The 24,709-nt window shown below is 33.8% G+C and overlaps 2 protein-coding genes across 5 annotated transcripts; both read left to right on the top strand.

Annotated features, from left to right (window-relative positions):
• The first annotated feature begins 3,141 nt into the window (after positions 1 to 3,141).
• Positions 3,142 to 18,353, top strand: LOC108344895 (transportin MOS14). 4 transcript variants are annotated; one of them, XR_008248956.1, is made up of 29 exons: positions 3,142 to 3,482; positions 3,826 to 3,903; positions 4,042 to 4,104; positions 4,328 to 4,375; positions 4,494 to 4,640; positions 4,938 to 5,069; positions 5,174 to 5,214; positions 5,691 to 5,782; positions 7,556 to 7,683; positions 9,302 to 9,377; positions 9,539 to 9,659; positions 9,862 to 9,961; positions 10,254 to 10,335; positions 11,273 to 11,355; positions 11,617 to 11,736; positions 12,271 to 12,322; positions 12,468 to 12,623; positions 13,347 to 13,470; positions 13,571 to 13,652; positions 13,738 to 13,826; positions 13,931 to 14,005; positions 14,127 to 14,181; positions 14,479 to 14,598; positions 15,525 to 15,617; positions 15,701 to 15,846; positions 16,048 to 16,225; positions 16,340 to 16,625; positions 17,374 to 17,753; positions 18,008 to 18,353. XR_008248956.1 is itself a non-coding variant. In XM_017583454.2 (28 exons), the coding sequence occupies exons 1-27, from the start codon at positions 3,360 to 3,362 to the stop codon at positions 16,616 to 16,618; spliced, it is 2,883 nt and encodes a 960-aa protein (XP_017438943.1). In that variant the 5' UTR covers positions 3,142 to 3,359; the 3' UTR covers positions 16,619 to 16,625; positions 16,752 to 16,818. The 4 variants fall into 4 exon arrangements, 3 of the variants coding, with proteins under 3 accessions (XP_017438943.1, XP_052733806.1, XP_052733814.1); XM_017583454.2 differs by lacking the exons at positions 17,374 to 17,753; positions 18,008 to 18,353 and adding an exon at positions 16,752 to 16,818; XM_052877846.1 differs by lacking the exons at positions 17,374 to 17,753; positions 18,008 to 18,353 and having other exon boundaries at positions 16,340 to 16,818.
• Positions 18,354 to 19,253: 900 nt separating this feature from the next.
• On the top strand, positions 19,254 to 22,811 carry LOC108321755 (serine/threonine-protein kinase AtPK2/AtPK19). Its single transcript, XM_017553611.2, has 6 exons — positions 19,254 to 19,834; positions 19,905 to 19,987; positions 20,081 to 20,201; positions 20,418 to 20,591; positions 21,064 to 21,171; positions 22,218 to 22,811. The coding sequence occupies exons 1-6, from the start codon at positions 19,343 to 19,345 to the stop codon at positions 22,509 to 22,511; spliced, it is 1,272 nt and encodes a 423-aa protein (XP_017409100.1). The 5' UTR covers positions 19,254 to 19,342; the 3' UTR covers positions 22,512 to 22,811.
• The last annotated feature ends 1,898 nt before the right edge of the window (positions 22,812 to 24,709 follow it).

The following is a 24,709-nucleotide window of genomic DNA, read 5'->3' as shown; positions in this document are numbered from 1 at the left end:
TGTATAACATTATATATTCTTGTTTTTTTGTCTTTATTTCTATACTACAATCTATTTAGAGAAAATATTATATTTATTCCTATTATGAGTTAAAAAGTGATAATACTACAAATAATATTAGTTTCACGTGACTAAAAGAAAAAAAAGTTAAAACACAAATATAATTATTTAATTTTAAAAATTAGGTAAAGTTATAACTGTTTTTACTTAAATCGGTATCACATTTTTTAATTTAGAAGTTAAATAAAAAAAGTATAATTAATGTTTTATTTCTATATTGAAAATTCAAATGTTCCTATTAAATTAAAATAGACTATTTAGTTTTATTCAAAAATTAAATGCTGACTATAGTAAGTAAAATATTTATTAACAATATTATATAATTCTCATTAAATTATTTAATATAGTCACAAATTAATTTTATAATATATCTTGAGAAATTTGTCAAAAAAGGATAATATTTTTAATATAAAACAATATTTTTCAGAACATATTATTTTTTAAAAGGTAAACTATATTTTTCTAACTTCATCATATCTATAAGTATACTTTTTCTAGTAATATACAACATTCATTGTATATATATTTGCTATGTATAGTTTATTCTTAAATATTAATATTATGAATATTATCTCTCAATCATTCTAATGATTTGATAAATCTCCATAAAGTATCACGTATTCGATTCTTATCTTATTATCTTCTATTAATCAAATATTTTGTTTTATTTATCTTCTGAAATAAGTTATCCCCCAATTTAATCCATAGTATTAGCAAAATTTAACTCAGTTCTAATTATAATTCAAAATGCGACACAACGGTGCATTATTTCGCTGCTTTTTATAACTCTTTACATGTTTTAGTGTTTTCGGAGCTCTTTAATTCCCATCACTTGTCTTATCACATAACATAATTTATAAAATGAAATTATTTATTTATTGATGGCCCGATAAATACAATGAGAAAAACACAATTCAATGAGGTTTATTAAATTTACTTTATTATGAAATACTCTAAATTTACATTTATTTAAATAATATTAATGTAATTTTAACACTTTGGTATCATAAGTGTTTTTTATTATGAAGTATCATTATGTTATTATGAATAACTATGTTATGATATATTGAAAATAAATATTATTTTAATGATAACATAAGTTCATGATTTATGTTAATCTTATAAATATAACTAAGATTCTCAAATAAATTAACACTTAATAATCACTTATATGCATGATATTTAAAGGTCTAAACTTTCTTAGTGACTTGAGAGTCTTTTGCAAGTGGATCACCTTCTTAACAATAAGCGATTCAATTCCGACAATTTAGAGAATTCAAGCCATCGTTAGGATCTTGCAACATATCCGCAGATCCACACTAAAAATTATGGTAAAATCATTTGGCATCCATTGTGTGGCTCAAGTAAAACTATATCCTACCTCCAAGTATGAACTTTGTTGCCTTTTTCTCTATTGTTGTTGACCATGCTAGGTGCTTATTCGAAAAAACAAACGAGACTCACGAGCACGAAGCTCACCAACATGATAAGCGTTTTAATGGTCTTAAACACCATCCTTCAATGCCAACGACATTATCAGAAACATCAGTGCCAACATAGCGTTTGTATAGATTAAGAGAATGATGGTAATGCAAGAGAGGCTTCACACATCATGTTGCAAAGATTAAAAGAATGACCGTAATGGCAAGAGAAGTTGCGCACATCACTAGACGCCCATGGCTTTGTCAATCGTCAGGGTGTGTCATTGTCGTAAACTCAAAAGGATACATAATATCGTTGTGCATGGTGATTGGCTTGCTTGATGACGATGTGGATATGGAGGTCCAAGAATCAAAATTGCCATAATAGGAAAATGATCCTATCTGGCCAATCGATAAGCTTGAGTCTCAACTTCGAATAGTGATGAAAGTAATTGTCATTATTATTCATGAAAAACGCATAAATGGATTGAGTTCAATGATTAGGACAACAATGACTTCACCATCTGAAGTTGAGCCCAGCTTTCCCAAAAATGATTTTGGAATATGGAACTCTGTTACGCTTTTGTCTTTAAAAGCATTTTAGGGTCAATCACCATATATATGAGATATTATCTACTTTAGAGTGTGGTTACTATTTTGTCTTCAAAATACATCTTAGGACATATCACGATACATATGAGGTATTGTCTAGTTTAGAACGTGAAATTCCATCACAATTTTATTCTCAAAGGCACCTTAGAGGGTGGAAGAAAAAATAAATATTTAATCTGTTAAATTGAATTATAGGTGATGTGAGATTATTATGTGTGATAGAATATTATAAAATATAATCGTAACATAATTTTTGGATTCGAAAACATTTTTAATCTTTATTGAACTGTCAAACTAAAATACAAAGTGTTAAATATGTTTTTAGAAATTGATTTTGACGTGAAATTGAAATTGAGATTATTTTTGTTTAAAACTTTGATACATTTTGATCTCAAAACTCTAAAAATGAAAAAACGTCATGCTTGCATAAAACATGTTTAACACTTAGTGTACATAATACATTTAAGTAATAATGTCTCAAACAATATAAATAATTTAAATATTATCACTGACACATTTGGCTCCTCAATTTTTTTTAACTAATTGTATTAAAATGATTATTGTTTCTATCACGTCTGATTATTTTAATTCCTTTCTTCCTTCATCTATGATGTGTCTTTTAAGAATAAGATGAACTTGCACTAAGAATAACTATATTTATTTATTTTAAAATTTGAAACCAAAGTATCAAAATTTTAAACATAAATAGAAAAAAGACAAAATATATTTAAACTGATACAAAATAACACTGATTAAGTTGTTGCCATCAAAGTTAAGTTCAAAGAAAATGCGAAAGAAGTGAAAAAACCATAGGTGAAAAAAAACACAAACAACAACCGCGGTTGAAGAAGGATTCACACAGTTTACACTGGGCCATGTCTCCAATTTAAATAATTACAGCCACGTGTCCAGATCACAGACATTTTAACCTTTGGCCAAAAGTGCAGGACATGTAAGTTGACCTAAGCGTCAATGAATCAAACGGCTGAGAGAGTATTTTCGTCCAGGATCGCTGATCAACGATTGATCAAACCCCTCAAAGCAAGCAAGACTCCAACCCTTTCTCACCGGGCGCCAAAAACCCCTTTCGTCGCTTTATCAACAAACCTTACTCTCTCCTTTCAAACGTAGTGCCAGAGCAGAGCTCCAAATTGAAAAGTTTCTCATAAATCAGAAGAGAGATATTGAGAAAGATTGCACTCTGGTTCCTCTTTCTCCATCGGCGCCACCTATTCGATTTGATTATTGTTTGGTTTCGATTTCAGTATGGACCTTCAGAACACTGTGAAGGAAGCCCTAAATGCACTGTACCATCACCCTGATGATGCGGTGCGCATGCAAGCCGATCGCTATCTCCAAGATTTCCAAAGAACTTTGGATGCCTGGCAGGTTCTCTCTTTAATCCGTTATTTGTTTCCTCAATTCATTTACTTTGGTCTTGGATTTGTCTTTCTCTCGGTCTTGTGCCCCGATTTGATTTCTCTGAATGACTAGATAATTGTCCTGTTGTTGCTTTTCGTTTCCGGTATTTGATTTGATGATTGTAGTTGGTTCTTTAACTATGAACTTCTCTGAGAGTTTAGTTGTGTCCATTGAATGTTTCTATTTCCGTGTCTCTTTGAGGACAAATAGACTTTTTGCTTTATTTGTTTGAATTGTGAGCTCTATGATTAGAAGCAGGGACAACATTTCAAACTTACCGCACAAATGTTTCTTACTTTGATCTCTGCAGGTGGCTGATAATTTACTTCATGATCCCAGTAGCAATCTAGAAACCTTAATATTTTGTTCTCAGACCTTGAGAAGCAAGGTGATTTCATTGTTCTTCTATTCCTGTTGATGTGAAGTTCATAAGAATGTTGGATGTTGGTTTCTGAATGCAAAATACTTGCCCTGAGTTTTTCTTCTTCTTCTTGTGTTTTGAGTACTTGTTTTTGGTATGGTTTAGGTACAAAGGGACTTTGAGGAACTCCCTTCCACAGCTTTTCGGCCATTGCGTGACTCATTGAATGTGAGTGAGGGTCTGTGTAGTTTTGGTGCTTTTCCTATGGTGTTTATTTAAGATTTTGAATGCGTGATTTATTCTCAGTTCAAAGGATTGCATATATCCTTTTGTTTTGTCACATGCCCTGGGTAAAATTGATTGGTTTATGGACTCCCATCCATGACCACACAGACGTTCAAGTAGAAACAGTACTTTATATGATTTAATTTTGATAGTTTTTTTAATGCAGACATTGCTGAAAAAGTTCCACAAGGGTCCTCCAAAAGTCAGAACACAGGTGCGATATAAACGTCCCTTAAACCTTTCTGTCTTATTTGTTGTTTGTTTTTTGTCAGTGTTCTTTTTATATGGAAATTTAATGTTCCCGTTTGGTTCAAAATGAGCTGCACCTGTAGATTAGCATTGCAGTGGCTGCCTTGGCAGTGCACGTCCCTGCAGAAGACTGGGGGGATGGTGGTATAGTCAAATGGCTTAGGGATGAGATGGATTCCCATCCAGAATATATACCGGGATTCTTGGAGTTACTTACAGTTCTACCAGAGGTATACTAGCTGACATCAGTGGTGAAGAAGGAACATGCGTCGTCTTTTCATCTTATTAATTTGACATATGTCTGAACTTTGAATGACTAAATGTTAAGTTGTTATAATTTGTGAAGTTGCTGCTTTGTCGGATTTGGATATTGTTGTTTATTTAGTATTTATCATAATTTCATACTGGTCATGCATTCTTCTATATATGTTTTTTACAAAATATTTTAATTATAGTAAGTTTTGTTAACAATTTGAATGTTTGGGTTGCATATTATGCCCTTTCACATATTTTATCGTTATATGCAGGAAGTATTAAATTATAAGATAGCAGCACGCCCAGAAAGGCGACGCCAATTTGAAAAAGAGCTTACATCTCAAATGGAAGTTGCTCTTAATATATTGACAGCTTGTTTGACTATTTCTGAACTTAAGGAGCAGGTGAGCAATACATTTTCATCATCACTTACTGTTCAAGATGTAGTACTTGTGAGGTATTTTGAGCTAAGGTTCTTATGGTGACATTTTTATGTTACAATTTCCAGGTTCTAGAGGCCTTTGCTTCGTGGCTTCGCTTAAAGCATGGGTATTAAGTTTCTCTGCTTAGCATCTAATTTTTGTTATCAAATGTTTTATCAGTTGTAATTGTTTAATGGAAGACTCGTTTAAACATAATGATTGAGAGTAAGATTTTATCGTATTAACATGAAAGCTGTTGTCCCCAGTTTAAGATTTACTGGTATTTCTTTATCTCTATGTATGCATGTGTTTTAATTTGTTGGCTTTCCATGAAGGAATTGCAGAAGGATTTGCTATTTTATCCGAGTTCTACATATATAGACTTTTATGTTAAGTGAAAATGATAGAATGTGTGCGTAGCATATCTAAAAGGGCAGGGTAATGGGTTTTAGTTTTGCATTCATAAATTAAATGAAGAGGCTTGGGTATTTTGTCGCTGTTTATTACAACCTGGTGAAACATTGGTGAACTATCTTAGTTATATATTCTCAAGTGAGGAAAAAGTATTTGATTCAATTGGCTGATGAATTTTTTGTCCTCCAGGATTCCGGGATCAGTTCTGAGCTCTCATCCGCTAGTTCTCACAGCATTATCAAGCTTGAATTCCGAGTTACTTTCAGAAGCATCTGTAAATGGTATAACAAGTTAATTGGGAGACATTCATCTTACATTTTGTTTGTTTGTTGTTATATATCCCAATCATGCATGTAATACTTTATACTGCGTTTTTACCAACCCTTGCGAAAAACGAAATTAGTGAATGTCAAAGTGATATTATACAACTATTGATATACACACGTTTCATGTCTGATCCCTCTTGGCACACATTATGATAGATGTAGATATGCTAAGAATACGATTGTAGGATCAATAAATATAAAATTTTATTATGGGTTTTAGATGATTTTGCAAGTGCAGTACTGATCTACTGCAACCCTGACCACCCTTTTTATTGTCCAAAAGACAAGCTGGAAAATTTAATGTATATGAACTAGCTAGAATGGGTACATAGTTTAATGCTATTATACATTAATATTAATTATTGTTAGTATATTATAGCCTTAACTTTTAGGAGTATTGTTCTGATAAGGAGGCATGACATGGCCTCATTGTCAATCTAACTTTAAAAGCCGAGACACTCATATACTATCTTAAATGAAATGGTTAAATACATAATATCTACCAGCAAAAATGTTGCTTTGCATATAATATTCTGGAATTTAAAATAAAAGTTCTTGTTAGTAGGATATTAAGTGTACTGTTAGAAGTTGTTAGAATATTCTAGAGATCTCTCTGTAATTATTACTATAGGGTTAGAGTTCTCTATGTGTAGAGGCTGATTACTGTTTAAAATTAATGAATTGAATAAAAGTCTTCTTTCTTTCATATTAATCCTTTCAAGTAAAAATACTTGTCTTCTTCCATGGAAGAGGTAAAAGTTCTTACGAAAGCAAATTTTAGCAATGGAGGAAGTTCAGTAGTGGAAAAAACCACTGGCATGCACTTACATTCCCTTTGAGCTCGATTTTTTTGTTGGAAACTCTTCTGTGCAGCTTGATAAAATTTTAAAATGAACTGGTTCTTCCTTGACCCTGGTTTGATTCCAGTTCTAAAATCTTTAATGACCAAATTGATTACATTATGACCAGAAAAGTGGAAGAGTCAAATGGTAGAGAGTTTTAAATCTTCATGATGAGCTTTCCATCAAGGATTCTACATTTGCCTTCCTTTTTGTCTTGGTGAAATATACTGGCATTTGGTGGTGTCATATTTCCACTTCCTTTGAGTATTTCTCCTAAGATGTATAAAAGGAGAAAACACATTCATCTGCTGCAACTGGTTCATGATCATGATTCATGTGCAAGGAAATGCTGTTGGTTGGGAAGTGCTGAATGTGATAGCTGGGGATGCGTATAGTGGGAAATATGGGAATTGGAATGCATATTGTAATCCTATATAAGGTATTGGGAGACTAGTTTTATATGATTATGGTGGGATGAAAAGCTTTGACTATATTTTACTTTACTTTTATAGTATTTACTTTTATTATCATTTGTTCTCTTTACAATGTGTCAAACACATTTCATTCTGCTATGATTGTATTACACTAGTACTTATCCTAGAATAACATTACACGTAGTGTAGGTTAGTGTTTATGTAATATTATCATTATATCAATATTTTCACTGTTCCATAATCCATCAATTATAACAAAGTGCTTACAAGATAATAGAAATTTATAGCTATTTATTTGCTCACTTAAGTTTAAGTAATATTACCTCCATTTGATTATTTCTGTTGTTGTTCCTTTTATATTGTCACCTGGGATTTAGTCATGGTGTTGCTTTCCTTGTATTTTTAATTTCGCAACATAATATTCTTTCTCTTGTGGGAATGCTATTTTGTAGTGATTTCCGAGTTAATACATTACACGGCAGCAGGCAATATTGATGGTGTTTCTGCAAATATGCCCTTAATTCAAGTCATTGTACCTCAAGTTATGAATCTTAAAGCCCAGCTTAGTGATTCGACAAAGGTAAATACTTTATACTTTATTAATATACCATCTCCATGTGTTGGGGCATGAGAGATTGACCTATTCCAAAGCACACTTGGACATTTTTTCTTTGTGGTATTATGGATTCTGTTCTCTCTGGCATTTACTTGACTATAGTCAAAAGTAATGTGAAATTTAAGCTGCTAGTTTTTTGTTTGCAACGGTGTTGTGGTGCTGATTTAGTTGATTGGGAGTATGAGTGGTGCTGATTTAGTTGATTGGGAGTATGAGCTATTGTTTTAGAGGCATGCTGTGATTACCAAATACCTAGGGAATCATGCCAGCCTTGTGTGTGTGTGTATACACATACGTACATACATACATATATAAGTTACACCCATTTGATTTTTAGGAACAACTTTGGAAGTTACACCTTGAGTGTATTTAAAGAATTTGCAGTTGTAGTTTGCTAACTTTTTTAAAAAAATAAGTATGTGTAAGTTAGCTAACCCTATATGCATTTGCTACAATTTTCATTTGTTTTTTCAAAAGAAGATAGCAAGTTGCACCTTGGTTGTATTTAAAGAAAATTGTAGTTATAACTTGCTAGCGTACTCCTAAAAATAGAGTGTAGGTTAACATACACACACACACACACACACACACACATATATATATATATATATATATATTATAGGTTGTAAGAGTTTAAAAAGCATCATTTCAATATTAAACCTGTTGATTCAGAAGAAACTATAGTTAATGAATTGTAGTAACAAAATCCTTGTATATTCGAAGACAAGTCTAAGAAGGGGATTATTATTCAAGAAGAATGAAAAATTAAAAAATGGATATGTACACTGATGCAAAATATGCAAGGTCCGTCACATGTAGGAAATCCACCTCAGGATATTGCATGTTCTTGGATGGAATTTTGTAGACTTGGAGAAGTAAAAAACAAAATGTTGATGCAAGGTCTGGTGCAGAGGTGTATTTTTTTGTGGTGGCACATGGGGTGTGAATTTTTATGGCTGAGAATTATTCAGAATGATCTTGAGAATTTTTAAGAATCTATAACTCTTTATTGTGATTATAAATAAGCTAATAACATTGCTCACAATTTAGTTCAGCATGATAGGACTAAACAATAAAAAAAATTGACACTGGATAGTGGCCTTATCACCGCCTCTTGTGTCCCATCCGGGCTTCAGCTTAGTAGGTCTATTAACAAAAGGTCTTTCTATTCAACGATTTCATAATCTCATGCAAGCTAGGAATGATAAGTATTTAGTTAATAACCTACAGTAGGATATTAAGTGTGTTGTTAGAAGCGGTTAGAAGTTTCTAGATATCTCTTTCTAATCTTTACTTTAGGATTAGACTTCTCTGTATAGAGGCTGATGTAGTGTTTCAAATTAATGAATTGAATAAAAATCTTCTCTTATTCAGATTAATCTTTTTCAAGTAAACCAATAAAATATTGTTCCAAAATTCTTTTTAAGGATTTCAGTTCTAGACTGTATACTATTTGATTGACCATGGGCCTAAAAAATGATTGTTTTTTTTTTCTGATGACAGTGTTTCATCGATTGTATCTGATAATGTGATATTTTAGGGACAGTTGCATACTACACTTCTTACAAGTCTTATTTTTTAGGATGAGGAAGATGTGAAGGCAATTGCTAGGTTATTTGCAGACATGGGTGATTCATACGTGGAACTGATTGCAACTGGTACTTGTACATAGTCATAAACTTCGTTGGTTTCTCTTTAAAAGAAGAATTGGTGCTTTCTCGTGCACCATGTAAATAATTTTGATGTCTTAGCAAGTTTGTTATGCTTTTTGGTTGTGTTGAACTTATTGGGTATGGATTGTCTTAACTGAATTTTCCAGGTTCAGATGAATCAATGCTAATAGTGCATGCATTGTTGGAAGTTGCTTCACATTCTGAATATGATATTGCTTCTATGACTTTTAACTTTTGGCATAGTCTTCAGTTAAACTTGACCAAAAGGTGATTTTTTGTCCTTTCGGGTTTGTTTAGGTAAATTTCTCTATAAGCATTTTCGGGAGATGATTAAATTTGGTTTATGAAGTAACTTTATTTTTCTTTTCTTTTTTTTCCCTAGAAATGTTTATGGAGGAGTTTATTCAAATAAAACCTGTTTACTTGACACTGCTTTAACCAGAAATATGATTATTATATAATCTGACAGGGAGTCCTATATTTCATATGGTAATGAAGCTTGCATTGAAGCTGAGAGAAATAGAAGGCTGCAGGTTTTCCGTCCTGCATATGAGTCACTTGTATCACTGGTGAGAAGTTGGAACTAAAAATTTCCTCTGAAACTGTCAAATACCCTCAGCAGTGGATGGTTTCCAGCTCCCGTCTGTGTTACCTTAATATCAGCTTGTAATTATATGTATACAATAAAATATTATATGATTTGTTACTTATTTACATAATTGTTCGCAACATTAACATTCTTGTTTCGTTATGAAAAATATATGATTGAATGCTTGTCACTCATTCATAACACTTCTTATTTCAAGACATGACTGAATACCAGTAGTATTCTTATCTTCCATTTATCATGGATTTTTATAGGTTATCTTTCGGGTTCAGTATCCTGAAGATTATCAAGACCTTTCATACGAGGATCTTAAGGAATTTAAGCAGACCAAATATGGTAATGGGTTGGTGTGCTTGTGATGTATCTGCTTATTTTTCCTCTTTTATGTAATCATGTATTATTGTGCATTAGATTGATTTACATTTTAGATGTTTAGGAGAGAAGCTACAAAGTAAAGCTATTCAGATGACAACGTAAAAAAAAAAGCCGTTCATTACTTTGACAACCTCATTTATCACACTTGACATTATTTATGTCGTATATGGTGGCCTCACTTAACATGCTGATCCCAAAATCTCTTTCCTCTTCTACTTCTCTTGGATTCTTTCTTTTCTCCCTTGCATATTCTTGTGCCCTAAAACAGTAACCATGAACTATATTTCAAAATGGTTTAAATGTTAAAAACTCATTACTGTTTTAATATAAACAAATAATTCCAACTGGTGAGTTGTAAAGATACAAATACGTTTAGAAATTTTTTTCATTTTCTCACAATTTGTCATATTTGGTGACAGATTTGTTGAAGTGTCAAAATGATTGCCCGTGTTCCGGATTTCCTCGTATGCAGGAAATCAGGAACAACTACGCTGATAGTGAAACAAGTTAAATGACTACAGTATAGTTCGAAACATGAAATGTGATTTCAAACAATTTCATGGGTTTGCATTGAGCGAAAATAGGGAATAGGTTTAGTGTTGAAGACTTATTGAAAATTCTTCCTTTGTATGGAAGTAATGGATGCTCACTTTTTCTGTTGGCTACATGCTATTATTACAGCAATTTACTTTTAAAATCTAATGTTTTTCTGTCTCTTTGAATATTTTAGTTAGTGATGATTTTGTTTTTGTGGGGCCATGGCCCTGAAATACTATGCTGTACAACTTTTATGATTTAAATGTAATTTAATTATGGTTTACGGATGGTTAATTCTTTCTTAATGCATGTATTTCAACCAGAATTAGATGATATTTCTGACTGGAATTTTTTGTTTCAGCTGTTGCAGATGTATTGACAGATGCATCATCAGTACTTGGTGGCGATGCCACACTTAAAATTCTTTACTTGAAACTGCTTGAGGTGCGAGCGATTAATTTAAATGTGCTTTCATTATTGTCAAAATAATGTTCTTGTAGTGGTGGTAAATAACCTGTGTATAATCTAATTTTACCATAAGTTTCGTTCAAAACTTTTTTGGGTCTCTTAACTTCGTTATCAGTAAGTACACTGTTGCTGTTGGCCATGTTTTTCTGCTTATGTGTGCTTTTTGTTTAAATAATAAATGAATGTTATTTCCCAAACCTTTTCACTTTTTCTGAACTGCCTTATCACCCTGTTTAGGCTGTATCTGGTCATGGTAGTAATGAACACAAGGAATGGCGACCAGCTGAGGCTGCTTTATTTTGTGTTCGGGCTATATCAAATTATGTGTCCGTTGTTGAAGCAGAAGTAATGCCTCAGGTATGCCTCTACCTTTAAATTTGTAATAATAAGTATTATATAGTTTTTATCCTGCTAAATATTACAAATAATTTCTTTTAATCCATTATAAAATACTTCCTTAATTTTATAGCCTTTTGTCTACGCAGATGATTTTCTATCTGTATTTAAATCCTTTTGTGGATATCTTAGTGCAAAGAACCTGAGTGTTCGCGATTTATATATTGTAAATAACCTGGGTCATTATTGACTTTCCTCTTGGATTATCACTTTCTTATGCTGGGTTGCACCCACCTCCTTTATCTAGACCAACTCACATTTGATTTCGTTTATTTTTGTAAGATATTCTTCAGGTGTTAAATTGTTCATCTCTAAAGACTTAATCTTCTATGAAGTACATTTTTTCTATGCGTACTATTCCCCTCAAAACCTGTTTCCCCTACCTCTAGTGTTTCAAATTTTCCTCGCTTCCCATATTTCATTGGCTAGTACAATATTACTGTCTACTTCCATTCTTTTTCAAGTCCTTAAGTAATTGTTTTTGCCTTCATACAGATCATGGCCTTGCTTCCGAAACTTCCTCATCAACCCCAACTACTTCAGACAGGTAAAGTCTATACTGCCTTTTTTCAAAAAGTATTATTTATTTCTCTTCCTGCTGAAGTTTTTAGTTCCCGCTCCTTGTAATTTTCTATTTCAATGTTTTTCCTGACTAGTAAAATGCGTTTCATGTCTGGTTGCTTTATTTCCAGTGTGTTTAACTATTGGAGCTTATTCAAAATGGCTTGATTCTGCGTCTTGTGGACTGTCTGTACTGCCATCGGTTTTAGATATCCTAATGAATGGGATGGGTACATCTGAAGATTGTGCAGCTGCTGCTGCTTTGGCATTTAGACACATTTGTGATGGTATAGTCAACTACTCTTGGAGTATATTTGTGTTCTTTCTTTTTATCTTTTGGAATGGTGAAGAGTTAGCTTGGTGAGTTACAGTAATGTTCAGTGCAGACATGGAAAAGATTAGGCAGTCTACCTTCAATGATATAACAAATAAGCTTCTGAACTTTGTGGTTGATTATGAAGTGTTACATGGAGAGCATTGTTTTGGTCATTTTCATACACGGTGATGAAAACACTCTTGTTTTTATGATATGAGCTTGGTTAAGCAAGCATTTATTTTTTTCAATAAAGTGTTGCAGGAACCTAATTTTACTTTTTTGTTACCTAGTAACAGCTATAATTCTTAGAATTTTTCGGAAGATGAATAAAATGGAAAATATTTGAAGTGGAGAACGGGATATTTTCTTTTAATTAATTCTATTATTTTTTCTTTGACCTATTAATTGAAACAGTATTTTATGGAATGAATAATTATTCTTTCCTTGGATTTGTGATTTTGTTTAGATATAAAGCCTTTAATAATTCTCAACCCAACAGCTTAATCGGGTTCTTGATATAATAACAGTCTATGATTGTGTTGTCAATAATTCAATCATATCTGTTCTCACTTTTTTAAATAAAAACGCCTCCAAGCTCAAAGAGCTCTTCTCTTGCTGGAGGTGGCGAGTTGGTGATTTACAAAGTTTTTATTATTTGATCTGAATAATCTTTATTATTTTTTTCTGATATCAGATTGCCGCAAAAAGCTTTGTGGATGCTTAGAGGGTTTGTTCCACATCTACAATAAGACAGTTAATGGAGAAGATAGTTTCAAAGTTCCTGCTGAAGACTCGTTGCATCTGGTTGAAGCATTAAGGTCGTTTGGTTACTTTAAACTTTAACATCTTGGATTGTTTGATTTGTTTCAACCTTTTTAATGATAGCTATTGATTTGGACATCTTCGATTTCCTTGCAGTATGGTAGTTACTGAACTTCCTGCAGATGATGCTAAGAGAGCTCTTGAGGCGTTATGCATACCAGTCATAACTCCTTTACAGGTTAGTGTTTAATTTGCAGGGATTTTTCAGTTATAAAATTATCTTTTGATTACTTTGCTTTGTATTTCATATTTTGCTGCACCAGGAAGCTATTTCTCTAGGTCCAGAAAGCTTGAGTAAAAGACCTTCTCGTCAGTTAACAGTTCACATTGATAGATTTGCTTACATCTTTAGGTGTGTTCCCTAATTAATAGATGTTGTCTTAGTGCCCCAAGCACCACCCTTTTTTTAATATCAATTTATTGCAATACTCAACACGTGACTGAATCTGCTTTTAGATATGTAAATCATCCTCAAGTTGTGGCAGATGCTATTCAACGGCTATGGCCTATGTTTAAGGCTATCTTTGATCTGTAAGTTGTCCCTAATTTCTTATGCGACTATCATCCCTTCTTTTTCTTTGCTTCATTTTCTTTCTTTTATATTTTGAAGATTTCTTGTCTAAGACATCTTTATGATGACATTTATGCCCAGTCGTGCTTGGGACATGAGAACAATGGAATCTCTCTGCCGAGCATGTAAATATGCAGTAAGCTAAATAATTAACTCAGCTCCATTTGCACTTTGTCAATGTGAAGAAAGTTATTTTAATGGCATCAGTTGGTAGAGTCATTCAATTAGGATTAGGCATTTATCTTAACTTTCTTCATTACTATTTTTGTGTGGTTTCATCCAATGCTTACTATGTCTAAATCTGTCATGTTTTCATCCTTAGTTTTCATCAGATTGCATCACACTATGTTTATAATGTGTTTCTGCTGACATGTAATTAGCCATGTTTGTATTATTGAATGTCATGTGGCATTATTCTATCCGTTGTTTGTAGGTCAGAACTTCTGGAAGATTCATGGGGCTCACAATTGGTGCTATGCTGGAAGAGATTCAGAGTCTATACAGGCAGCACCACCAACCATGCTTTCTTTATCTCTCAAGTGAAGTTATAAAGGTACTCGTATGTTTCCATGGCACTGGCCGCTCCTAATAACCAAATATTGCCAAAAGTAATATGGTTTTAGCTCAATTGATGTGCGTGTTAGTAATTTTGTTGTTATATGAACGAGTCTGCATGCAAAAAATGCTGTTAGAAATATATTTTGACTACAAACGAAGATTCCTGGGTAAAGATGAGTGTATGGTTATCAGTCGTTGACCTGGGTGTGGTGTGGCCAAGCTGGAAAATAATACCAATGAAGGATAGTGGATGTTGGTATTAGAAATACATCTCGACTTTACAGAAAGATCCTTTTTATCCTGGGTAAACACGAGTGCATGGTTATCAGTCCCTGACCAGGGTGTGGTGTGGCGAAGCCGGAAAATACCATAGCAGGATAGTGAATGTTGGTATGGTCATAGATGATAATACTTTATTCTATGGACATTGATACTCAAATAAAAACAAATTGAAGTAGATGTGTAAAGACAAAGCAAAGAACCTGGGGCAAAACCAGACCAATTAAGAAAAATATAGACCGAAGTGTGAAGGAAGAACATGGTATGTAGACAAAATAACAGAGTCCAAACAGCTGTGCTATGTTACGTGTGAACATATGGGTGATTGGAAATGCTTTTCCGATGACTTTTCCTTATTCCCCCTGTTTCTTTTTCTACTTATATAGGATGAAGAAAAACGAACTTTACCTATTTCCATGTACCCTTCTACGTGTATATGCTTTCTTATTTGTGGTCCTTGCTTCCTGAACTAATTACTCCCCTGGATTTTTCCTGATAAATTGACTTATTTTGTGAAAATATTGGTAGATATAACCTAATTATCCCATCATCAACTATAGGTTGTACAAAATCCTTCCTCTTCATGGTGTGGTCAATGAACTTGTTTGCCATAACTTTGGTGGTTGGTGTCTTGCATTTCAGATATTTGGTTCTGATCCGTCTTGTGCTGACTACCTGAAAAGTTTGATTGAGGCGCTTTTTCAACATACAACACGTCTTCTCACAAATATTCAGGTGATTTAAGTGACTTTTCTGTCGCACTTCCTTTCAAATCTCTTGATAGTATTTTAATGTCTGATTTGTATTTTTTGCTGCAGGAATTCACAGCCCGTCCTGATATTGCCGATGATTGTTTCTTGTTGGCATCAAGGTGTATTCGCTATTGTCCTCAACTGTTTATTCCCTCATCTGTTTTTCCTTCTTTGGTTGATTGCTCTATGATTGGCATCACAGTACAGCATAGGTATAGTCTTTCTCTCTCACTAAAAAAAATTGAAAGCATCATCCATTCTTGGAAAAGTGTTGTGTGTATTCATGATCCTTTTGTATATTATTTAATTTTGAGAGGCAAAAAATCCTGTTGTAACTAATTTTCACTCTGCTCAATGGCTCACTTTTATTTAGTGTGATTGTTTTTACCCTTTTTTGCTGTTTCTCTCTGTAGGGAGGCTTCCAATTCCATATTGCATTTCTTGGCTGATATTTTTGATCTTGCGAATTCTTCTGTGGGGGAGCAATTTATACCAATAAGAGACAGTGTAATTATTCCTCGAGGTGCCAGCATCACCAGAATTTTGGTTGCTTCATTAACGGGAGCACTTCCAAAATCTCGAGTGGACGTGGTAATTTCTCTTTTTTTCATGCAACGTTGACCGGCTCTATTTGCATATGTTCACTTTTGACGCGATGTAGTTTCAATATCGTTTTTAACTTTTGTACACCTGCTCCTTCCTCAGGTATCTTATACGCTACTGGCATTAACTCGATCATATGGGATGCAAGCGCTGGAATGGGCTAAAAAGAGTGTTTTATTAATTCCGTCGACAGCTGTTACAGATGTGGAGCGATCAAGATTCCTAAAAGCTCTTTCTGATGCAGCATCCGGAGGTGATACTAATGGGCTTACCGTTCCTGTTGAAGAGCTCTCAGATGTTTGCCGACGTAACAGATCAGTTCAGGAAATAGTTCAAGAAGCTTTGAGACCGCTTGAGTTGAACATGGTGAATGTATCATAGACGATTGGTAAATGCCTGTGATAGGGAGGGCCATTTTGTTTAGGTCCTGTCTGTTAGCTAGGCTAGTTGGTTGTGTATTATCTATCTGTTATATTTTATTTTATTTATCTATTATCATTCTCCAATTTTTCAGGAGAATTTGCCCCTGCATGATCTGTTGTGTTGGCCGGAAGAAATTAAAATGGGTGTTGTATCTTTTATTTGTCTTGAGATGTGGGATTGGTGAGTGATGTTTGTCCCGGTTGTCATTTTTGGGGGGGGGGGGGGAGCGGTGGTTACATGGTATACAATTGTAATTTAATGGAAACAGAAAAAATGGGGGGAAATAGAGAACATTGATAAGTTGTTTCAATTTTTTAAGTTTGGAATGAATATGGAATTTGGAATCTGTGCATTGATTGTGTTAGGTTCGTCTGACTCATCTATTAAAATGAACGAAGAGGGATTTCAGGATCTAGATATGTGGCACATTGGACCATAGAATGAATGACTAGTCCAATTTGACTAACTTGATAGCGATGTCAAGAAACTGTAACGATAAGCTCTTCTGGATGCATGTGGCGCTTACCTGACAATTTTAGATTGGATACACTCTTCTCTGATAGGATTTGTTTATACAAGTCCTTATTAATGAAAATTACATTTTAATATTAATCTCACAGTTAAAAGGTTCTATAAATTATAGATAATTATTTATATAAATACTATTTTTCAATTTTTGAATAAATTTATTTTGACCGGATTTTATTTTACAGGAAAAACTTGAATACACTATTGAAGCTAGGAGGGAATAGTGCGTGGCGGGCACTCATGTTTTGATGCAATGCAAGGCTCCAATCTTGTCAATTTGAGCGAAACTTTCCTTGTTTGAGCATTTTATTAACAACCATATTTTGTCATCTCGTGTAATGGTGTAATCATGTCACGTTGAGGTGTGTTTAAATTGGGAGATTTTTCGTCACCGTCTCCTTCAGATTAAGAGAAACCCAACGTAGGTTTACTGCGGAACTGACGTTGGCGCTGAAGAGGAAACACTTATCTTCAATCTCGAACGACAACAGTGACTTCTACAATGCAGATTGTTTGACTCGTGCAAATGTTCTCAACATAACAGAAGCGGCAAAGACCTTCAGTGGTGAGTAGTTTTTATCAGTTGAGCATAAATAAGTCCAAAAAATCGTGAAAACAAAAAATGGATATTCATCAAATGGAAATTCATCAAATAAAATTTCAAAATCAGTCTCAATATTTTATTAATGGTTTAGTAATTTTTTTTTCTTTTATTTGTTAATCTTTTTAGATTTAGTTCCTTTTTATTACAATTATTTAAAAGTAATCAATATAATATCTTCCGTTTAATTGATTCTACCAATTATTTAAATTTTTCAGTTCAATCACTACTGTTTCGACAATCTTTGCCAATGTCTAGATGCACCACCATTACTTCGAAGACCCTCTCCAAATCCTGCTTTCCCTCCTCATGTTCCCTCACTGTCAACTACCTTTCTTCCAGCACAAGAAAAAATTGGATGCATGTCGCTGAAACATAATCCAAACATGCGTTGACTTGAATCTATGGATTGAATCTAAAATTTCAATTGCTTAAAATAATTCAATTCTTGATTCAATTGCATAAAGTGTAAATCGAAAAAAGAAGGGGAGAAAATTTTAGTTTGCTGTATATTATAATTTAGTTATATTTCTAATTAATATAGATCCCTCAACAATTTCTTTAGCTGCTTTTCCTTCATCCAACGGTGCAAGTGAAGTCGATACATTGAATTTTGATTGAAGTAGTGAATGAATAGCTTGATTTTGCAGTTGAATTATTGTATGGTGCTTTGGGATAATAAAATAAGCGAAAACAGCGTCTCAGAATCTAAAGAAAAATAATTTTTATATTTTTGTACCATTAAAGATCAAATAAAATTTCAATTATAAAACTAACAAAATTTGCTTTAAATCTTAAAATAAGATCTATCATCAAAATAACAACTAGATATGACGTTATATTTTATCTATAATAATAGTAAGAAAATTAATATATAGAACTAATCATAAAAGATTTAGTTAAATTTTAGATTTTTTGTAAATTTAGATATTTCTAATTTATTGAATTTTTTAGTATTCAAAATTTTTACATATCTCAATTTAATTTCTAGTGACGTGTGTTGCTTACTTATATTCACATATTATAAAATGTGAAATTTTGTAATATAAAATAATAATGTAAAAAAATAGTATTTATTAAAAACATTTTAAGTAATAAGAAATAACATGAAATCATCTATGTCAATTGTGGTAATGATGACTGTGTATTAGTCATCGTAAATAATAATATAAAAATTATCATAAATATAACAGTTCAAAAAGAAATTACTTATTATCTTACATTAATTATAATATTATTTTATAATAAACTCAAAAACTTTAATTATTTTTAATTTTTAGCATATGAAAATAAATAAATAAAATAATATATTTGAAAAATATAAACTTAATTAAACCCAAAAAATGACCATAAAAACATCTTTAATTTGGATTTATCTCTTAGAAAATCATTTATTATTGAAGCATGAACAGCGGGTGGGCCCATCCCTTGAGGTCCCTGTTCCTAGTTCGACATTAGCTCGACTAATCGAATCAATCATTCACCAATTGGATTCACTGAATGCAAAGTGCAATGTAATCTCATCTCTTCTCTTTCTCTCCCTCCAACGAAAAATGGTGTCAACACACGAGAAGAAGACGAACCTCGCCAGACTCATCATCCCTTCTTCTTCATCTTCCCCATCGCCATCCCCATCCATCACAAGCCCACATGTCATTCACAGTAGGTCCCACTCCTTTGTGGGTCCCTCCCCGCGCTTCAATCCCTCCTCAACCCCTCTCTTCTTCCTCCAAGAGGACGACGACGAAGACGAAGAAAAGGAACCTCTTTCTTCTGACCCTGTTAAGATTGGACCTTCCGATTTTCATATTCTCCGTGTTGTAGGGCAGGGTGCCTTTGGCAAGGTCTTTCTCGTCAGAAAAAAAGGAAATTGCTTCGATGGTGATGGTGATGGTGATGGTGATGGCGATGGGGTCTTCGCCATGAAGGTCATGAGAAAGGACACCATTATAAAGAAAAACCACGTTGATTACATGAAAGCGGAGAGGGATATTCTCACTAAAGTCCTTCACCCTTTCATTGTTCAGCTACGTTACTCTTTTCAGGTCTCTAACTCACTATCCTGCTTCACTTCAATTCATTCACACAGTCACTTATTCAGCATGTTATGTGCAGACCAATTCTAAGTTATATTTGGTGTTGGATTTTGTAAACGGAGGGCATCTCTTCTTTCATCTGTATCGCCAGGGTATCTTCAGGTTTTTTTATTTCTTCATCTTGTGTGTTGCAAGATACTGTTGAAAGTTTATGGAATTTTAATCATCCTTTGTTTCGGTGCATGTGGTGAGTAGTGAGGATCAGGCAAGGCTTTACACTGCTGAGATAGTGTCTGCAGTTTCACATCTTCACAGCAAAGGCATCGTGCATCGGGATCTTAAGCCTGAAAACATTCTAATGGACTCTCACGGGCATGTAATTATAATGCTCGTTACTCACCTCCTATGCCTTGTTTTCTTTGATCAACTTTGCTTTTTCTTCTTTGACTTTTGGTAGTCTATTGTTTTCTGTCTCACCTTGTGGGGTTGTGCTCCTTATTCTGATGTATTAAGTTTGCTAAGTTCACTGTAGAATATCTTAGATGGCTGAGCTGTATAGTTCTCCTTTGATATTTTCTCTGCCCGTGTGTAGGTCATGCTGACTGATTTTGGAATGTCAAAAGAGATTGATGAATTGGGAAGATCCAACTCTCTTTGTGGCACCGTGGAATATATGGCTCCTGAAATTCTTCTGGCTAAAGGCCATAACAAGGATGCGGATTGGTGGAGTGTTGGTATCCTGTTGTATGAAATGCTAACAGGGAAGGTAATGCCCATCTGCACCAAAAATGCTAATAACACATTTTCTAACACTTATCATTGTCTTAAAACCTAAATTTTATTTGAAATTACTTTTGTGGGTGTCAAGATTATGTTGTTTTCAGTGAATTTTAAACAATAATAAAGAGTATGTTACGGGTATTTGTCTTGTATTTATCTATGAGTAGATTGTGGGTGAAGGTACCTAAAGTTGAATACTTGGAATTATATGTGGACAAAAACAATATGCACGGTTAGAAATTACAATACATGAAGTATTTGGCCTTGAATAGAGCACGTTATTAATCAAGATATGTATGTCTTGGCCTAGGCTTTGTGTACATTTTTTATTTTTCAAAATTGATGTCTGAATGAATCTGTTTATTTGCTGTTCAGGAACCTTTTCTATTTCATTTATTTTCCATGTAAGAACACAAGGAGAAGCATTAACTTGTTATGGTCTATGATTCGATTTGCAGGCACCGTTTACACACACTAACAGAAAGAAACTTCAGGAGAAAATTATTAAAGAGAAAGTTAAACTTCCACCATTCCTTACCAGTGAAGCTCATTCATTACTCAAAGGAGTAAGTAGACGACAGTATATATGGTTTTCTTCCATTTTGTTTCTCTACTTTATCGTTTTCATTCACAGTGCACTTACAAGTATAATATGCCAGTTACCTGAACATAACTTAGAATGTTTGTTGTAGCTTTCTGAACCCACTGCCTTTAATATTTCGCTGGTGTCCTTTTCACTTGTCAATTTTCTATTTTTGTGTGATCTTTTTTTTTTTTTAGTGTGTGAAATCGTATGTCTGAGGGTTCTGCATTCCAAAAGCGATCCTATCTAATTTCTATTGGGATAATTCTATTTGACATTTATACTGTATAGTGAAACTAAATATGTGTCAACCAAATACCATATTCGTAGGCATATTTCAATTTATATCTTTCTCAAAACCAGTCTAAGTTCATTATCGAAGAACTCATCTATTGACCTCCAAAATTCCAATTCTGATAATTTGTGAACGCTAATTTGTTTTATTTCATGAGTATGTAGATGGACCCTGGTGTCTGTGTTAATCTACTTCGATTTCACTTGTGTTATTCAAAAGGAAAATATTTTTTTTAAATGATATTAATATTCTAATACAAATGAGTGGAAAAGATATACCACAATTTTCCTGCAACTGTTTGTAAACAGTTGATTTTTCCAGTCCTTTTTGGGGCTACTTTGTACACAGCCACACTCAGAAGATCTGACCATCTTGATCAAAATGCAAAATGAGTTATTTCTTTGAATACAAAATTGAAGGTAGTAAAAGCATCTGCACAGTGAATATCAATTTTCCTTACCTAATGGAAATTCCTAGAGAAATAAAAAATTTGACGACCACATTTATGTACATGCTATTTTGCTACTAAGCATGAATATTCGAAGGATAGCTTAGAGAAATAATAGGAGAATGCAGGGATATATGAAAAGTTCCTACTCTGGGACGTGATGTTTCAAATTATTGTGTTTTGAGATTAAAAGATTAAACTTTGTATTGAAAGAGGAGGCATCCAATTCTAAAATCTGCACATTCTGTTTACTTATTACAATGCACATTCTGTTTACTTATTACAGTTGCTGCAAAAGGATCCAACAACAAGGTTAGGACATGGGCGAAATGGAGATGAGCAGATCAAAAGTCATAAATGGTTTAGGTCAATCAATTGGAAAAAATTGGAGGCAAGAGAACTGGAACCAAAGTTTAAACCAGATGTGTCTGGGAAAGACTGTACTGCTAATTTTGACAAATGTTGGACAGCAATGCCCCCTAATGACTCACCAGCATCCACACCTACAGCAGGTGACCATTTCCAGGGCTATACTTATGTGGCGCCCAACCCTTGGCTTTCATCTGGTTCACTACAATGAACAAGGAAATCTGTACATTGATCTATGTATCAAAATAAGACAAGTAACCCATTTCTTCTTATGGTGAGCTTTCTCAGCTTACAAGTAACCAAAACCTTCTCTGACCATTGCAGAGAATACAGAATGTTTAGGGGCTCTGATATGACCCATTATGTTTGTGCAGCTTTGTTTAGTTCTTGTTTTAAATTAAGGTCAACATTAACATATTTGTACAACCAGGGCCCTGAAGAGGGTGAGGGTGTATCACATATTTGACTTATTCATCAGAAGAGTTTGCATGTATGAAATTGTATTGTCTTATCTTATGCATACATAACTACGAGCTATTGAACACGTAGCTATCAACTCTTCTGCTTATAAGATCCAGAAAGATTGATACTTGTTGCCACCAATGTCTTTGGTTCTATTTCTTTCCCCTGCAAACGCGCACGTTTTTCATTTTGGGTAGGAAGTATAAAAACTTGTCTAATCTATCAAGGTCAAATCTTTGGGTGGTTCTTTGAGATGGACCCTCCTTCCATCACTGCATGCTTGAGTAGTAGAGTTAGATACACTGGATGAGACGATTCCAAGCGTCATTTGTAAGGTACGAGCAAAGGGGTGATAATCGTTATTTAAAATGTAAAGACAACCATTAAGAAACAGTAACATTCTGAAAAACACAAATAGGAGATTAGCAGTATGAAGGAATCTTATACCATCTGGACTTTAAGACTTTGCGTAACCCAAGCATAACAAAATATCAAGCCTCCATAACATGTGAACTACGTGAGTGTTATAAGATGAGGCTAAATTCTTCGCCACATCTCCCCAATATCTGGCCATATGCACCAGTCACTAAAATCTACTTTTTCCCCGTTTATAATTTTATAAAGCCTAGAATCTTAATGGTTTCAACAAATGGATCAAACTCACCAAACCAATTATTGTTGTTATGTGTGCTTACTACATGTTTCCATTCGACATACAGACAAAAAAGCAACAAGATTCCATCTACATTACGTGGGCTCTACTCTTTGCAGAAGAACCTTCATATAACTGAATGAGCAAGGGATCCACCCACTAAAGAAACTGAGATTAGGATATATTTCGACGAGGGTTTACACGAAACCAGAAAGAACCCAAAAAGACCAATTCACCCACCCCCATCTACATCCTATGCTTATAAATAGACCTTGCTTAAAAATGTTGCAATAACCACCATCTCTTGAAATAATGGACAGAATCAAATCCAAGAATGAGAAGTCTCTTTGTGAGAAGTCCATGAAGGTTGTAGTAAATATCATTAAGCTGTCTTCTTTCTCTATTGCACAGAAGACTCTTGGTGTCACAAGTAAAAAGACTGCTCCAGAGTCTGATATGGACTCTGATGAGGAAGCACCGGTTCCTGATCAATTTCCTACAAGCAGAAGATCGCAACAGCCACAGAGCCGTGCAAACCCCACATACGTGATCAAGTCATGTGGGAGCAACGGATCAACTGAACATTTGATTTATCAAGAAAGAGTTCCTACTGATGTTAACCCAAATAAAGAACAGTGTGTTGATGGATTGGCTTCTGACTATATCAGTAAGATACGCAACAAGCTTGGGCGTGGTGTATAAGGAGAAATTCTTACATGGTCTAGGACCATGTGATCTTGGCCATTCTCCATATAATACGTTCCAATTACTCAAAGGGGTTAACAATGTGTCTCACGTAGATGGACCAAGAACATGTGTTCTTGATCATGTAACAATTTCTTAGTTGTCTTCGATTGTGTGCTCCATGTATCATACTACTTAGATAAGCAGCCATTTTGGTTCGAATTAACCAGCTGTAAGGATGTAATAAACTTAGCTGTTGGGGTTTCTAGCTAAAACAAAAGTAGTTGTTTCTGTTGAAACCCGACTCAACTTTTTCCTTGATGCTTTATTTAATATTCTTTGCTGGATGGACAAGTATTACATGTAGAGTAGTTTACATACATGATGTTCTAAACATACGAGTTTGCATAAACTATACATCATTAATGATTTCATTTGGCTTTGAGATGATATTTTCCATCCAAATAATGTCTAGTAAATCTCTCTTGAGGGCAAAAGATACTAATAATTCCGAGTATTTGAGTTTTGCAGTCATAGTGGTGGTCCAACATACAGGTGTGGATAAAAAATAAAGTACATGAAATCATGAACAAGTGGTTCAAGAATATGAT

This window comes from Vigna angularis, chromosome 1 (assembly GCF_016808095.1).
Source record: "Vigna angularis cultivar LongXiaoDou No.4 chromosome 1, ASM1680809v1, whole genome shotgun sequence".
NCBI classification, from domain to species: Eukaryota; Viridiplantae; Streptophyta; class Magnoliopsida; order Fabales; family Fabaceae; genus Vigna; species Vigna angularis.
Note: the sequence above shows the minus strand (reverse complement) of the source record. Positions and strands in the feature narration are given on the sequence as shown.

Excerpts from the sequence above, each read along its gene's own strand:
- LOC108344895 (XM_017583454.2), top strand. The coding sequence starts at position 3,360 with ATGGACCTTCAGAACACTGTGAAGGAAGCCCTAAATGCACTGTACCAT. Across the intron at positions 11,356-11,616 it reads TTTACTTGAAACTGCTTGAG|GCTGTATCTGGTCATGGTAG; the intron begins GTGCGAGCGATT and ends CACCCTGTTTAG. Across the intron at positions 14,599-15,524 it reads TCTCAAGTGAAGTTATAAAG|ATATTTGGTTCTGATCCGTC; the intron begins GTACTCGTATGT and ends CTTGCATTTCAG.
- LOC108321755 (XM_017553611.2), top strand. The coding sequence starts at position 19,343 with ATGGTGTCAACACACGAGAAGAAGACGAACCTCGCCAGACTCATCATC. Across the intron at positions 19,835-19,904 it reads AGCTACGTTACTCTTTTCAG|ACCAATTCTAAGTTATATTT; the intron begins GTCTCTAACTCA and ends TGTTATGTGCAG. Across the intron at positions 20,592-21,063 it reads ATGAAATGCTAACAGGGAAG|GCACCGTTTACACACACTAA; the intron begins GTAATGCCCATC and ends TTCGATTTGCAG.